Consider the following 17,153-nt stretch of genomic DNA (forward strand, 5'->3'; position numbering starts at 1 on the left):
TGGTACTGTTAATGTCCGTGTTTACCTTCTGTGGGCAACATGGGTTTATAAAGTGCTTAAATTCTCTGGGCTACAATTTGAAAGTTGCCTGAAGGCATTAGGTATCTATACCCCATTATGTTTCCATGGAAGTTAGAAATCTAGTTCCCCGAGACTCCTTTGAAAAGCTCAGCTCTAAGCCACATCATTATTTAAATATACGGTTTACTGGAGTACTGCAGACATAACTGAAATGAAATTTGTAGAAGCAAACACCCTCAAGACAACATTATCTTTGACTGCTAATCTGCTTTTAACAGAAAACCACCTTCATAAGCAACTGACTTTGTTTGCTAATGAGGCTAACTTAAAATGTCTTGCAAAAGAGCACCAGGAAACTAAATCACAATTTAAAAAGAAAACCCTAATCTTGTGCACTAATAAGCAAATAAACAAATAAAGAATAAATGCCTTTCCCATAGCAGTATTTCAACATGTCTCTTGATATAGAAAAAGGGTATTCGTTTCACTGAGCTGCTAGAACTGGTTTTACCAAAAAACACTTTTCTGTTTGTCCGACTTAATGTACGTTCCATAGGAACATGTCCATTTCAGCAAAATTCTGACAGACACCAGGGAGGAGCTGGAGTCTGAGTTCCCAGGTCTCTAGCTCTGGAGCAGCCCTTAGAAAGGCTGCTGCAGAACTGGGCTTCTTGGAGGAGCTGGGTGGCTGATTTTGTATCTGTGAAGCTCCCAGGGAAGCTCTGATAAGAGGCCATTGTGAGAAAAAGCCTGCAATAGTTTTTTATTCAGCCATGGAGTTTAAAAAAAAAAAAGCAAAACCGAGGAAGGGGGCTGTTATTCCCAAGATCCTGTTCAAGCTCCATTCTGGTAAATACACAAAGGCAACACTTGTTAGTCATTTTCCAGATTTTAATGCATGTGAGAGATGCTGAGAGTCCCAGATACTAATGCTATCGAGTTTATCCCTAGAGAACAGATGGCATAAGGAAAAAGAGAGACATTTATACTGCATTTATTTGAATCTAAATCAACCCTGAATTTAAGATGACTGCAATAATTAGATTCTATATGGGGAAAAATTATAAATTTGTTATAATTTTCAAGGTATGGAAGATAAGTGTTGGAGGGTTTTGTCTTAAATTTGTCCTCCTCCCATTGCATAGTGGCTGGGGGGAGGGAGGGGGAAAATCAGGTGGTTAGGAGGAGTCAGCTAGCTCCCTTGCCCCCTGCCCCCAACATCTTGCAGCCTTCCTGCCTGCCCCATACCCATTCACCTGTAGCTCCCCTTAGCCTTTGTCCTCCACATAGGACAGTTTCCATGTGCTCTGTGCCTGGGAGGGAATCCAGCCCCAGCTGGAGCTGAGCAGCACCTGTTAGTAAGGCGAGGAGGAGAAGCTGCAAAGGACAAGTGGAGGTGGGGTAGGAGGCTGCTGTGGGTCTGACTCTGGCCCCAACCCAGGTTCAGGGCCAGAGAGTCAGACCACAGTAGCTGCCTGCCTCCACTCTACTTTGTATGCACATCTAAGATGAGGGTCTTCCCCCCATGCTGACTGGGGGAAAACAACCTTGTCTTAGATTTGAGTAAAGACAATATATCAACACTGAGTGCTAAAAGGAGAGTTGGTCAGTGTTATGTAGCATAACAAGATCAAACTAAATTAAAACAGGGGACTTTGTCCTATGCACATATGTTGCATCATTGAGGAATGGGACTTTTTAACAGGTGGATTATTAAAGTGATGAAAATTCTACCACGTATCAATATCGGTAAAATATTACAGTTGTAATAAAGTACTGACGAAGAGCCTCCTTTGCTTATTCAAAAGGCATCATTGTAAAGTGCCCATCTATTAATGGACCACTGAAGAGGGAAGAGGCAAATACAAACCTCTTTGCTTGGGGAGAATTCTAGGAGGAGATTGCATAGCGTGGAAGATGCTACTACCAGGATTTCATCTGGAGCATTCTGTAAGACCTAAAAGCAAGAAGAGAAAAGTGAAGTCATTTGTTGTGGACAAGGAGCAGATCCTTTTGAAACAAAGCGAAGGCTTTTCTTAGCAAGAAACATCAGTGGTACTGCAATTCCCCATACTACAGGGAAAGGATATAAAGCCATGCTGCATAGGGAGATCCTCTTGTGTTGCAATCTGCCCCTGTGCTGCGCATCTGGGAAGAGAACGGAAGCTGAAAACAAGGCTCCTCATCCCCCCGACCCTACATCCCAGTTTTTGTAGTCTGGGCCAAGGCAGAAAGTAACAGCTGTCCCTGTGAGCTAAGAGCTTAGCAAGAGATGCATTCTCCCTTTTAAATAGTCAGCACATCACTAGAGACCAATCAATGCCATTATCCATAAGCACTAAGCAACTCAGGAGAGAACAAGCCTTTGGAGGAACAAGTTCTACCCCAGCATGGTAGTAGTCTGGAACTGGCTCTACCCACAGCCATGTGCAAGCTGAAGGCATCTGATCATGTGAGATCATGACTATGACAATCAGCCTAATGCTTAAACCACCAAGCTTTTATAGTCACTGTTATAACAGGAAAACAAATTGCCTTCTTCCTGGACGTGTGAAAAAAAAAAAAAACCAATGGTTTTTAAATCAGAATTTGGGTTATCATCTGTTATGCTTCATAGATGTTGGAATACCAAATTTTCTTGCATACAAAACACCCTAGAATACAACATGCAACTTGTTTTTGAAAGGCAGAATGAAGGAAAGAAGATTTTTCCAGAGTTGTGGCTGCATACAGCGGAAACAAAACCTCAATCTTCAGCTGACTAAGCTATCTAATAGATTAGATATCAAGAAAAACTCTCTCACCAGGAAGGTAGCAAAGTACTCAAACAGGTTACCCAGAGAGGTTGTGGAATATTCATCCTTGGAGGTTTTAAAGACCCGGCTAAACAAACCCTGGCTGGAATGATCTAGTTGGAGATGGTCCTGCTTTGAGCAAGGGGTTGAACTAGATGACCTCCTAAGGTCCCTTCCAACCCCCATTTTCTAAGATTCTATGACTCATCCTCCCTTTCCTGATGAACTAAAGCTGAAAGCCTAGCTGCTGCTGAAAACTAGTCTCCAAGAGTGGCTCTATGATTCTGAAAACAGTTAAAGAGTCTCCAAGGTTGTGAAATAAGATGAGAGACCAGAAGCAGCTACCAGACAGCAAAATTGCCCTAAGAAGGTTAGCTCGATTAATGGACTATCAAGGCTATTAAAAAGCAGAGACAATCATTAACACCTCTGGAGTAAAGAACAACGAGCCATGAAGTCAACTGACTCCCTGAGCTGCCTAAATAGTATTGCCATGGTTACTGTGCTGTGTAGCAGGAATCAAAGCATGGTACTTCTAGCCAGACAGAAAATTCCCACTTAATATATGCAACCCCAAATTTTCATCATCTGATTCTGGGGGGAAAAAGTTGTGTATTGTATGCAACAAAATATGGTAAATCAGATCCACTACTTAAGGAAGAAAAGGGTAATAGTAAGGTCAATTGACCAGTCCTCTATCATGGTGCTTAATACTACAAAATGGTCTCTTCTGCATGGTGGAGAGAAAGAAAAACAAAGCAAGCTTCCCTTCCCTTGTTACTCTCTAGATAATTCTCTCTTCTCAGCCCCTCATGCTTCATAGGAACAGAAAACAGCTTTAAATCCCACTCCCAACACAACAATAACATCCACTCACTGTCAGTTTGCTTATATGTTCACTTAAGTTATTTCAGTAAAAGGATTCTAGCAGGGCCTGAAGAAGTGGAGAATTTCTAACCCTGGTTACTGCCAAAGGAAAAAAAAATCTATTTTCTCAACCTGAGTCCCCCATCCCATTCAATCCCGCCCCACCCCCAGCCTCCCATCTTGGCTGCCCAGCAGCTCAGGTTCAAGGGGAGCATGGGACAGTGCTTGAGATAATGCTCAACCTGTTGCCTGGTGGCTAGAGAACTGTGCTGAGAAGGAGGCAGATTCAAACACACTTATAGGTGAGAGTGCCTATCTCCTCCTATCTGGGCAAGAGCCCTAATCATTAGCCTACTGGACTAAAACATAGGAGGGCCATTTTCCTCCTCCCTGTCCTTACCAGGTGAATCTAGTTCACCATGAACTGAAACCAAATCCAAAACTATGCCAACGACTGCAGTTCCACAGCTAGATTATCTGCCATTGTGGCTGTAGAATTAAATAGGATTATGCCTCAATCCTTCAGCACCACTTAGTGGCATCAGTAAACTGCAGCACATGTGACAATGAAATCCTGGCTAATTTTCCTTCCTTCAGGTTTCTCTTAGGTTTAAATAACTTGATTTTAAAATAGATCATGAGTCTTGCTTCTGCTCTCCTAACACAAGATGGGTTTCTAGGTGCTGGACCACAGTTGCTATGGAAAGCCATGTGTAAAGGTAGTGCAGAGCTGTACTGTTCCTAGAAAAACAGAGACAGATCAGGTCTCAAGAGAAAAAGGAAAGCTCCACGCTCATCACAGCTCTGCTTCTTCCCTTCTCCCTTTCAGCATCCTGTTCCCTAAGGGAACACTATTGTGGGAATATAGGGCCAATACCACCTGCCTGTAGCTACAGCCACAATACGAGGGGGATAAAGAAGGTGAATAATAACTTCCTACTGTCCTAGATCAAGGGAAAAAGAAGTCTGGAAGGGACCTCAGGAGGTCAATCCAATACAGACTCCTAGACAAGACTGGCTCATCCCTGACTAAACCATCCCAGACAATGTATAACTTGTATATATGCATCTGTATAACTTGCTGTTGAAAGTTTCCAGGGATGTAGATTCACGGTCTCTCTAGGTAGGCTATTCCAATGCTTGACCAACCTTTACCAGTGAGGAAGTTCTTCCTCAGCTCCAACTTAGGTTTCCTCTGCTACAGCTTGAGGCTATTACTCCTATTCCTGTCCCCTGCAGCCACAGAGAATAGTCTATCTCCATCCTCTTTATAACTGTCCTACAGGTATTTACTGTTATCAAATTGCACTCCCTCAATCTTCTCTTCTCCAGACTAAATGATCCAAGCTCTTTCAGTCCTTCCTCATAAGTCATATTTTCTATGCCTTCAATTATTTTTATTCTTTTCTTCTGGACTCTTTCCAATCTGCCCATATCTTTCTTGAAGTCTGGGGTCCAGAACTGGATGCAGTACTCCAGATGAGGCCACACCAGGTCCTAATAGCCAAGTCAGGGCTATGGACTTGGTGCTACTGCTGTATTTTGTAATGAACTATAATCACTGCAGAAAAGAAGAACTGTAGCCTATGACACTGGGCACTATTTTTGGCGGTTTGCTGATTTGTCAGGTTCAAAAAAAAAAAAAAAAAATCACATTCTGAATTCTGAGTTTCTATTAAATCCCTAATAAAAACACTGAACTGAAGATAAGATCTCATTTCTATCAAACGCAACACTCCTAATGTTTGATTCTTGGTTTTTTTCCTCCATTTCATACCTTCATTAAGGGTTTCCATACAGCATGATCCTGGAAGCTTGTTCGGAGCTGCTGCACAGACCGTGACAGACTGTGCAAACATCTTTAAAAAAACAAAACAAAAAACCCAGCCTTTAAAATACAGACTTTGTTTCTTTTCATATAGCTGTAACTTCAAATGTGACAATGCAATGCAAATATTGAAAGAGAGACATCCTGAAATGTCAGGACATGTATTTTAACACATTTTCAGAAAACAGAAAATTTCTTTAACTTAATTTTAGCATGTGAAGTATGAACACAATTTCTAGGCAACAAAGTGCAAAAATGAAAGCAGAGTTAAGCACAATTAAAATGATTTATTCAGACCGAAAAGGGCTCTCACCTGACTGCAGCTAATCGGACCTTGATGCTAGACTCAGACAAGCCATTCACAATTCGGTCCATCATATTTTCTGTCTCAATGATCTGGAGAAAGAGGTTAATGACGCCTGAACAATATGGCACAGACAATTCTTTAAATGTTTGTTAATGTCCATGATTTATTTTGCTTGTTCTGCAACATTCTAAGTACAACATATGAAAAGGGAGTAAACAACCAACAAAAGCAATACCACTTACCTTAATGACCACAGCCCATATACATTTCCCTTATAAAACCATTGAACTTATTTATTCAACAGCACCTCTCTCTTTACTCAACTGTAGTATACTAAATGTTGCATTGAATATCAGACAAAATGGTCAAAATGCTTAATGTATTATTAGGGCACTCGTCATTTTGAAACCATCCAGAACAAGTGCACGTCATGGCCAAGATGTAAACCTAGAACTGGGAGGCTACACAGTGTAACGGGAATTTGGCCTTTCTTTAGGAAATGAATTTCAAACTAGATGCTCTTGTCACCAAGTGGGACATATGCTGGTTTAGAATCAGTACTACCATACCACCATGAATAAGTGTTTTCCCCTTTAAAGGTTAGGCTGCCTGCAGGGTAACAATTCACTACTGTTACCAGCAAGTAAAGGTATTCCTTTAGCTCAAGAGGGACTGTGATTTTTGGTACTAAAGATCCTAAGACCTGCCCTGCTGATGTTTTCCAGTTTTCTTCTTTTCATAACACCCGTCACATTTGTGCCAGTGGTTCTCAACTATAAATTCATGTTTGAAATAGAGTGACATGTTATTGAGGGTGCCTTGACTATAAAATGTTTGAGAACCACTAATATACGCCCTCCACCACAGCGAGAGGTATGGTATACCTCAACATCCTTCCCTGTCCATGAAGAAAATGCTGAGCACTGCAATCTTCTGCCTATTCTGTTCTCTCTCTATCCATAATTAGAAAAGTGGGGTGGTGCTGCAGGCTTCATGGTCAAATTTTCATACAAATCAATGCAATGCTAATCATCTCTGGACCTAAGGATGGGACCAAGGCAATGATCTCAAATGAAACTTTTTATGAGGAAAGCCTTGGCCACTATACATTTACAATTCACTAGCAGACCTTCTGTTTCAACTTTATTCCCCAAAAATATATCTGATATGCTTGACCACGTCCAAGCAAGCAAAGAAGCCCTTCAGGTTGCTTTCCTGAAGTAAAGCACCCAGGAATATCATGTAATAAACAAAAGAAGCTGCCTACCACCAATGCCTTAAGCACATCCAGCAGATGAGATAAAACAATCCATCCCTCCATAGTTTGCAATACTGCAGTCTTTCAAGACAGGATCTCAGATCTCTCAAAGCAACAAAAGTTGCACAACATTGGGAAGTGTGATGTCGCCAACAGGAAAAGCAGACAAGGACGGTTAAGAAACTTTTCCAAAGTCATATACCAATTGTTTGGCAAAACCACAATACAAACCACAGGACTGTGTTTCCTCAGTCTGAATATTCTGAATTCCTTTCATTTTGATGCATTTAATATAACAGAAACCACCACTGGTTTTCTAGGAAGCAAACTGGTCAGAAAAGTAAAAATAAAGGGTAATTATTTTAATTATACTTCACAATAATCTTTCCATTTGCAAAGCAGCACACCATCTGGGTACTTGCATGATGACAACTACTGCAATAACCGAGCCGCTCTCAAAAAATAATGAATGTATCCTGCCATGTGGGTAATTATTATTCCTATCTTGCAGATAGGAAACTGAATTGCTGGAACTAATTTGCCCAAGATTATGAAGTAGCAGGTGCAAGAAATGGGAAATATCCCAAATCCCAGTGCAGTGCCAAAACTAAATGACCAGCTGTCCTCACTCAAAGAAATGCAGTTATAAAAATAAACTAGTCAAAGCTTGAATGCTTTAAAACAAATGTTATGAAATCTTGGAATCATATAAAAATAGGGCTGAAAGAGACTTCCGGGGTCATCTAGTCCAACCCCCTCAAGGCAGGATCATCCCTATCCAAACCATCCCATTCCTAAAACTACACACATTTACTCTGTTGCACAAATAAAAGCCATATTGCTGATGCACCAAAAGTACCTTAACCTATCACAGTAGGAGGACAATGGCATTCAGATCCCAGCTGCAAGGGTTGTTAAAATGCACTTGAGAGATCCTAGGAAAATGGCCACACACCCCCACTACAGAGGAAGAAAAAAACCCCCCATAATCTGTGCCAATCTGATCATAAGGTAAAATTCCTCCCTGCCCCTAAATGTGGTGATTGGCCTGAGGGCAAGATACTTTAACAAGGAACCTCTGGGCTTTAATTCCAGCAAATGCTCTAGCATGCTCCAGTCAAAATCCCCAGACTTAGATGCAGCCAACACTGAATGCCTCTAAGGAAAGTAGAAAAATTTTTCCACCCTTACACCTATAGCAACAGGAGGAGGAAAGATTTTTCCCAGCCCCACGTGGCAACCAAAGCCAAGAAGCATGGACAAATCTAAACACCCTTCATTCTGCTCTGCAACCTGGCAACAGCAACTCCACACAGCACAAACTCTAAATGGACAGCCAGAACTCCCCTTTCTGCATCCCCTTCATAACCTTGTCCCACTTCCTTTAATCCTCTTTCGTTACTAAACCAGTTGGGGAGCTCCGCTTCATTCTCCTGTTGCCGAGTGCTCCTTTCCAACATCCAGAGCTCTTCTCCTTTAGCAAGGTTTTTGATGCCATCTCCCACAGCACTCTTACAAGCAAGCTGGGGAAGTGTGGGTTGGATGAATGGACTGTAAAGTGGATAGAAAGCTGGCTGGATTTTTGGGCTCAATGGGTAGTAATCAATGACTCAGTGTCTAGCTGGCAGGCAGTATCAAGTGGAGTTCCCCAGGGCTCAGTCCTGGGGCTGGTTTTGTTCAACATCTTCATTAATGATGTGGAAGATGTGCTGGAGTGCACCCTCAGCAAGTTTGCAGATGACACCAAGCTGGGGAGTATAGTAGATACGTTGGAGGGTAGGGCTAGGATTCAGAGTGACCTAGACAAACTGGAGGATTGGGCCAAAAGGAATCTCATGAAATTCAACAAGGACAAGTGCAAAGTCCTGTGCTTAGGATGAAAGAAACCCATGCACAGCTACAGCCTGGTGACCAACTGGCTAAGCAGCTGCTCTGCAGAAAAGGACCAGGAGGTTACCATGGACAATAACCTGAATATGAGTCAGCAATGTGCCCTTGTTGCCAAGAAGGCTAACGGCATCCTGGGCTGCATCAATAGGAGTGTTGACAGCAGATCGAGGGAAGCGATTATTCTGCCCTATTTAGCACTGGAGAAGCCACACCTGGAGTACAGTGTCCAGTTTTGGGGCCCTCCACTAGGATGTGGACAAATTGGAGAGAGTTCAGCAGAGAGCAGTGAAAATAGTTCGGGGGCTGGGAGACCTGACTTCTGAGAACAGGCTGAGGGAACTGGGCCTATTTACTCAGCAGAAGAGAAGACTGAGGTGGGATTTAATAGCAGCCTTCAACTACCTGAAGGGGGGATTTGGCAGCAGCCACCTGACAGGTGGTTCTAAAGTGGATAGAACTAGACTGTTCTCAGTGGTGGCAGATGACAGAACAAGGAGCAATGGGCTCAACTTGTAGCAAGGGAAGTTTAGGTTAGCTATCACAAAAACACTCTCTCACTATGTGAGTGGTGAAGCCCTGGAAGAGATTACCTACAGAGGCTGGTGGTATCTCCATCCTTGGAGGTTTTTAAGGCCCAGCTTGACAAAGCCCTTGATGGGATGATCTAACTGGGGATGGTCCTGCTTTGAGCAGGGGTTGGACTAGACGCAACCTCCTGAGGTCCCTTCCAACCTTCATTTTCTATGATTATCTCCCAGAAACTGGAGAGGGGAGGGGGCTCTTCTGGGCTTCTAAACTGTTGCTCTTGACAAAGTACTCCAGGCATAGCTTGGCCTATATCATCCCCAACCAGTGACTTTCCAACCTCCTCTTGTATATCTCCAGTGATGGAGAATCCACAACTTCCTTAGAGGCACATATTTCACTGCCTCACTGTTCTAACAGTGAAGAAGTTCTTCTAGACATTTAGTCTAAACCTATTTTGCTGCAACTGCATGTTACTGGTCCACATCATACTCTCTGCAGCAATGGGCAGGGAGGCGGAAAGGTGTTCTTCCTCTTTGTTATGGCAACCCTTCAAATATTTGAAGATGGCTATCATGTCCCCTCTGAATCGGTTTTTCCACAAGCTGAACATGCTTATTTCATACAACCTCTCTTCATACGATTTGGGTCCCAAACCATTTAATCATTTTTGTCACCCGCATCTGGACGCTCTTGAATTTCTCCGTGTCCTCTTTAAAGCATGAAGCTCAAACTTTGCACAATACTCTAGATGAGGACTAATTAAATGCCAAGTAGAGGCATTATCACCTCCTGTATCTTGCACCTATTGATATAGCTCAAAACTGCATTTCCCTTTTGTGCGGCCATGTAACATTGCAGACTTGCATTGAGTTTGTGATTCACCAAGGCACCCAGTTTCTTCTCCATAGTACTGTCCTCCAGTCAGTTGTTACCGATATTGTTTCACATATTATTGCTTGCTTCAATAAATTCACTGTAGAGACTATTGTAGATTTCATTGTTTGTATCTTCCAAAGTTATTATGAAACGGTTAGAAGTTCAATGAAAAAAAGATATTAGAATACTCGATTTCACAAGAATGAAACCCTGCACAAATAGTATGAAAGTAGTTCTGAATTCCACTACAATGTGTTTCTTTAAACTAGAATTACAGCATGTGTCTAAGATTTTTAAACACATTTCTAACACGATGCAAGCTTTGTAAATCCTGTCAACCTACTGTAATCCATGCAAGAGCTAAGCACTAAAATGGGTCTGAACTCAGAGAACTCCTTCAAAATACATTTTTTTATGCTACAAAAACTCTTCACTAGTACAGTGTAGAAGACATTTACTATTCAGGATATCATGACTAAAAAATATCCAATTTTCATCATTCTATGGAGGTGTTAAAAATGTAGCACTATATAGAAAAATAGTATGAAATAGGCAAGTTACCAAAACATTGGTAAACAATGCATAAACTGTACATAAGGCTTCTATACTTGCAAATAAGACTACACAATATGATGCTACAAGTGTTAGTCACCTACTTAAAATAGTTGAAGGTCACTATTTTAATGGTTGGTCTATCGCTCTAGGTATAATCACTGTTGAATTGAGAAGCATTCTCCTGCTAGTTATGGATTCTGGGAGAGTTATAACAGCATTTAAACATTCTTGAAAATAACATTACTTCATATTAAGCAGACTTTTTTTGAAGCAGGAACAAAATTAAAATCTCAACAATCAAAAAATTGCACAGCAACTCGCACTGGTGAAACTCCATTTAAATCCACTATGTACACTGTTATGAAAAAGAGCAGGATTTGATACCATTGAAGAAAAGGAGTGGGATATTAATAGCTAAATGGAGAATTAAATAGTTTGCATGCATGAAGTTGCTGCATTAAATGTAAACAGTTCTTTTTAACATGAGTTTCAGAGAAGTTCTTTGGTAATAACACTTTTGGCATCATGTAACCAAATGACAGAGCATGTTCAGGTAAGAGACAATCTAGAAAGAGCTAGAGCTGTCTAAACAACTGACAAACATAGATGGAGAAGTCAGGGTTCTGCTCAGAGGATGGGATATTTTCAAAAGAGACACTTTACAATTAGTGTGACTTTTTCAGCAGTCCCTTTTAGGGAGAGATGGAATGACTGCATTTTAAGGTGCCAAGGCAAGGCAAATGATTTAAACTAGTTCAGTAAAGGAAAAAAAATTACTCCCGTCTACAAACAAAACCCCCTTATTTTTGTAAAATATTGTATTTTACTGTTATATTTAAGAAACAAATTTTGCACAAACTGTTTTTATTAAAGAATCATAGAAAAGTAAGGCTGAACAGTACCTCAGGAGGCCATCTAGTTCAGTGGGGAGCAACCCTTTTTGGCAGGAGTGCCATAAGATAAGACCCAGACCCTCCTTGAGTATCACACTGATCCCTTTCTCTTGCCTGATCTGCTGCTCCACTTTCTGCTCCCTACCCTGTGCTCTCTGCCCCAATCCATTGCTCTGTATTCTGCTCCCTGCATTATCTGCTGTGGTGTTCCCTGATCCCTCCCCAATCTGCCACATGCCACACGCACAAGTGATGCCTGTGCCACTTGGATCCATTTTTGTGGTTTATCAAGGTGTGTTTGAATCCTGAATTGCCCTGCCCACCAGAACTTATGCAACTCTACATAACCTAACATGATCATGAAGGTGACTGAAAATAATAAGTATGTCATACTGTACAACAGAATATTTTTAGGAAAAATCAACTATGAACTGATAATTCTATTTCTAGTATGGTGACATTTGAGAGAGAGAATGAAACCCAAGTGATATTTCTGTCTTAAGCTATATCAGATTTTGTAGTATTTATAGGGTTAACATGTATGGAGAAGTGTGGTAGGGCACTGTTGGTGTCTGCCACTTTAAGGGCCCAGCCAAGCAGCCAGCAGGTGTTTGATTGCAGCAGCCATTTTAGATCCCTGGCTGCCCATATAAACAGAGCAGTTCCCTACTGGCAGGTAGGCAGTAACATTGCCTAGCTGCAAGGCTGCATGCAACATCCCGGAGGTAAAGGAGGAGCTGCAGGGGACAGTTTGGAGGCTCCTGGTCCCGGGCATGATCTAAAACTGCACCCTGCTGGGAGCAGGTGACCTGGTGGGGCTCTCAGTGGTGCAGGAGCCCCCAGGAAATGCCAGGCCAGTCACCACCTCGATGAAAGGCGGGCCATGGCACCTTAATAACCACAGCTCCCACAACCGGGTGGGGCACCCCCTAGTTGGGTCCAGATGGCGGACCCAAGAGAGAGAGTGGGGCTAGAGGCTCAGAGGCCTGACGTAGAATACCCTCAACTGGTCAGTGCTGGGGCCAGGACCAGACTGGTCAAAAGGGCCAGGGACCCACCACGAGGGATGCCCAGAGCTGAGGGCCTGGGGTTCCAACTGGCCTGGAGGTGAGGCCAGGGCCTGTGTGGCCAAAGGTCCCGGAGGGACCACGCCCAAGAGGGGAAATAGTTTCAGGGAGCTAGGCAGCCCCGAATGAAGGTGGGGTAGGCTGCCTGAACAGAGGGATCTTAGAGGGGTCCTGATTGGAGGATTCTGGGGCCCAGTGCGGGGCTGGTGACATTAAGAACCATGGATGCCATCTGCAAGGCTTAGGCTGTGGTATAGGGGAGGAACGGAGCCGCAGATAGCACCCCCTGGCATTGGGGCAAGAAATGGGCAGCCTCCCATCTAATTATGAGCATTAACTAACTAGCAAGGCATGGCAGACGAGATAGCAGGCAGCTGGCCCAGAACAGATGGGCGGCGCGTTGGTAGATCGGCTGGCCCCAGAGAAGCCCCGTTACAAGAGGATAAATCCATCCTTGCTATTTTCTCCTTTTTTCATAATGAAAATCTGATCCTATTGCTGAGTTAGCATTTATTTTCATAGCAATTATACCATCCTCATTCAATATCTTGAATATACAACTAGGAATATCAAACCCCCATCACAAAATTCCTGTGATGCATCCTGGGCCCTAACCCACAGCCTTAATGAACTTCACTAGTCACATGGCAGCTTTACGTTAGAACTGAACAGCACCCAAGTTCAAGACAGCTTTAGCTAGTCCTTGGTTTGTGGGCCACTTAAGAGGAGAGAATACTCCAACCTTACTCTTTAGTAGTGGCATCTGTACAGTCAGCATGGCTACAAATTCATATGGTAGAATCACAGAGTAATGTAGCAGTGATGGTCCAGGAATTATGCAAGAGGCAAAGATTTCTTAGGGTGATATCTTTTATTGGACCAACTGCATAGTTGGGATAGAGTTAAACAAGCTCTCGAATGCAAAACATTCTTCATCAGGTCTGATATTTATATACACCGTGAGCTCCCATGCACTTTGCCTTGCGCGAAGAAGAAAGTTTTATTTGACCCATTGTTGCTTCTCTAGGCTTATTTTTGAGACTACATTTGCAGTCTACTAGGATGTCAAACAATATATCAGAATAGAGCTTTAGAAATTCTAAGACTAAAATGATCAAAGGTCATAGAACAATCACAGCACAAAGTGTACTATACATAAAACATACTTATATAGCCAAAATCAAAATATAACCAAGACATACGTTGAAAGACATTACAGCACAAGTTAAAAAAAAATATTTTCATAAATAAGCATTTGTACTACTGCTGTAATCCGTCATGGTGTTTGAAACTTCAGTGTTCAAGATCAAATTCTTTTAGACTTTGTGCAAAGAAAGTTTAATGTAAGGACCTAAGTTAACAATAACAGCATTCATTTTCCCCATGATGCTTTGAACAGGGTAATTCTAAAAGTCACTGATGTTACTCTTCACCATGACACAAAAGTTCACGACACTTCCTGCCTGAAGGTACACATTCCTAGACTCACCTTCTTCCGAATGTCTTCGTCATTCGCTCCAAGGGAAGCATAGAGCTTGAATGCAGCCTGGCGCAGTTCATGAGCATGCTTTAAGTCATGGTCAAGCTATTTAAAATAAATTTTAAAACATTATATTCAGAATCTTTATAAAAAGTAATATAATTGTAACTTGCAAATATATCTTTTTAACTGGTATCGTTAGTGCATGCTCACTCAGGTTTTGGCTATGCTGAGCTATGAATAGGCAGGAACACTAAAAATTTCAGATTAGCTAAGTACTGCATGTGCTTACCCTACTGAATGAAATAATTAAGGTTAAGCACATCATTAAGTACTTCAGTACAGGCTATAAGACAGTCCAACAGTCATAATGAAGAAACATATGCAGTGACTCAGAAGCACAGTATTTGTAGTGTTTTTCCTGATCAAATCAGACCCTCACTTCTTGCCTTCTGAGCACGGGCTACATTCAGGAACATACCCAGGAATTGCAAGAGTCAAGTGTAAGGTAGGCTGGGGTCTCAGACCAAGTCTAGGAGTCCCCTTTATAGACAGATTAGAGTGCTGAGTGATCCTGTAAGAAAACTGTAAGTAAAAGAGTACTATCAAGCTACCTGGTTTTTCCCACTTTTTGTTTTGGAAGAGTCTGTTGCAAGCAAAGTAGTGCAATGACTGAAAGATTATTTTATTTAAATTTCAGAAGTCATTTATCTACAGTTTCAAAACCACTCTGACAAGTGTTGGGAAGTTTTGTTCTGAATGAGAGAGATAACATACCCTTTTGATATCGGTGATTGCACTGACTGAGCTAGGGTACTTGAAGTAGTCAGCAAGCATTGCAATAAGGTGGTCAGTAATGCTGGCGATTCTCTGGAGCTCAACATCCGTTTCAATCAAGTAGGCAAGTGTTTCTGCTCCTTCTACTCGTTCCTCCAGCAATCTCTCCTTACTGCACATTCGGACCAAACATGGCAGTGTCTGGCAGGCACAAAAACAGTATAAATGAAGATAAATGTAATCTATCAAGACCTTTACAAATTCAGTTTGATATCCAGTGCAAGTTTCTTCACCAGCATCCACATACCCAGTAAGCTTTAAGAAAAGAAGGTCAAATGACTGCAAGAATCACATACACAAACTCAGCTTAACTGATTGAATTAGGCATTATTTGCAGTTATCACTGCAGCAGATGGTTATCCTAATATTTTTTGGGGTTATAATACTCAGTGCAAATATCATGTTCACAAGTGACTCAATTAAAAAGTTCTGTATGGAAGCTAAATATGTTTGTGTAAGGGTGTTTACTAGCAAAGCTTTACATATGCTTTAAAGAAGAACAGATTATGCTCAAACCCACCCAAGCCTTTTGTTTTGATGCCAGAGCCCACAAGCAATGCTGTGGAGAAGTATCCTAGATACCAGAGTGAAAATTTACTGCCTTTATGTCTTCCAGCTCCTGGAATCTGCATGTCATGCTGTGTTATCTAAGAGCTGAGATAAGCAGAAAGCCCCAGGAGAGGTCTATAGCTTACTGTAAACAGATCAACAGTGAAACAAAGAGACATGTGGTCTCTCCTTACTCACAGAATCTCTTAGCTGAGAAAATAAGAGGCCCTGAAACAGCAAGAAAGGGACATTTGGGAGGGTGGATCTGCTAAAGCAACATATTACCAGGACTCCAGATACTCATATATATCCTAGAGTACATCTACCCTGAAAAATGCCGCATGCTGTTGTGATGCTCAATCTAGCTCAGGTCCTGGACACTGTCTAACCACAACAGCACAGAACTCAATGATGGCAAATTTATATGGGGATTTTTTGGAAGGTTAAACTAACCTGGGTGGAGTCTAGCACTGTTAAGACTCAACTTCTTCCAGTACCTGAGCTAGCTTGTTTTAAGCTAGGTGGAGTATCTGCGCACTACACTATGGTGTCGACAGCCCCTGATTCTCCCCTGTGGAACTGCCACCAAAGATTTCTTCATCTGAAAATTAATCAGAAGCAGCAATCTATCACAGCAGGATGGTCCAGGAACTGTTCATTAAGAGGGAGGCTGAACACTACCTGTTACCAATGTGCTCATTGTAGCTCTGGCAGAACAGGATGAAGGATCATCTAGAATAGGGATGTTCAAGTTCTGGACCGCAGGTTAGGCGCAAGCCATGAAGCCAAGACATCTGGCATGAAGGGATCCCCACCAGCTGGAAAACTTGGCAGTGGGGAGCAGTACAAGGTCTACACAGCACAATCCAGTCTTTCCCACGCCACTGCCTGTGCAGCAGGATCAGGGCTGGGCTCGCTCCCTGCGCCTCCAGATCAGGTCAGACTGCTCCCCCTCACCCCACACACATCCAGATTGAGGCAGCTCCATCCCACCCCTCCTCACCTGTTCAGATTGGGACCACACCACCCTGCCCTGTATATCCAGGCTCCCCACTCCACCCTCCCCACCCCATGTGTCCAGATCAGGATCACTCCACTCTGTCTGCCGGGGTCAGGCTGTACAAACAGCCCCAGCCAGATCCAGATCTGGCCTGCAGAGGGGCCTGGGACTGCAAATCTGGCCTACAGGGTGAAAAGGTTAGGCACCTCTGGTCTAGAACAAGGGGTCTGTCTCCAAATACCAACAAAAATTGCAATATTTATCTGCTTGAGCAGCCTCTGAACTAACTTGTGTTCTTTTTGGATTTTTCTCCAACCTGGAGCATCTGCTCTACCATCAATTTGTAGAGCAAAACATCCTTAAAAGTGTTACACAGTCTGGTGAAGAAAACATGCAGAAAGA

General features: G+C 42.4%; 1 protein-coding gene across 15 annotated transcripts in view; it reads right to left on the reverse strand.

Moving 5' to 3' along the window:
* ARMC8 (armadillo repeat containing 8) overlaps nt 1–17,153 on the reverse strand; it is a 110,266-nt gene that overhangs the window by 15,173 nt on the left and 77,940 nt on the right. For all 15 annotated transcript variants that reach the window (XM_090051300.1, XM_090051304.1, XM_090051299.1 and 12 more), the window contains 5 exons: nt 15,143–15,343; nt 14,375–14,470; nt 5,825–5,907; nt 5,461–5,542; nt 1,892–1,978 (listed from right to left, as the gene is read on the reverse strand). In XM_090051300.1, coding sequence (XP_089907426.1) covers nt 1,892–1,978; nt 5,461–5,542; nt 5,825–5,907; nt 14,375–14,470; nt 15,143–15,343 — 549 coding nt within the window. The remainder of the gene's footprint in view (nt 1–1,891; nt 1,979–5,460; nt 5,543–5,824; nt 5,908–14,374; nt 14,471–15,142; nt 15,344–17,153) is intronic.

This window comes from Crocodylus siamensis, chromosome 6, assembly GCF_052110815.1.
Source record: "Crocodylus siamensis isolate JL-2025a chromosome 6, ASM5211081v1, whole genome shotgun sequence".
Lineage (NCBI taxonomy): Eukaryota > Metazoa > Chordata > Crocodylia > Crocodylidae > Crocodylus > Crocodylus siamensis.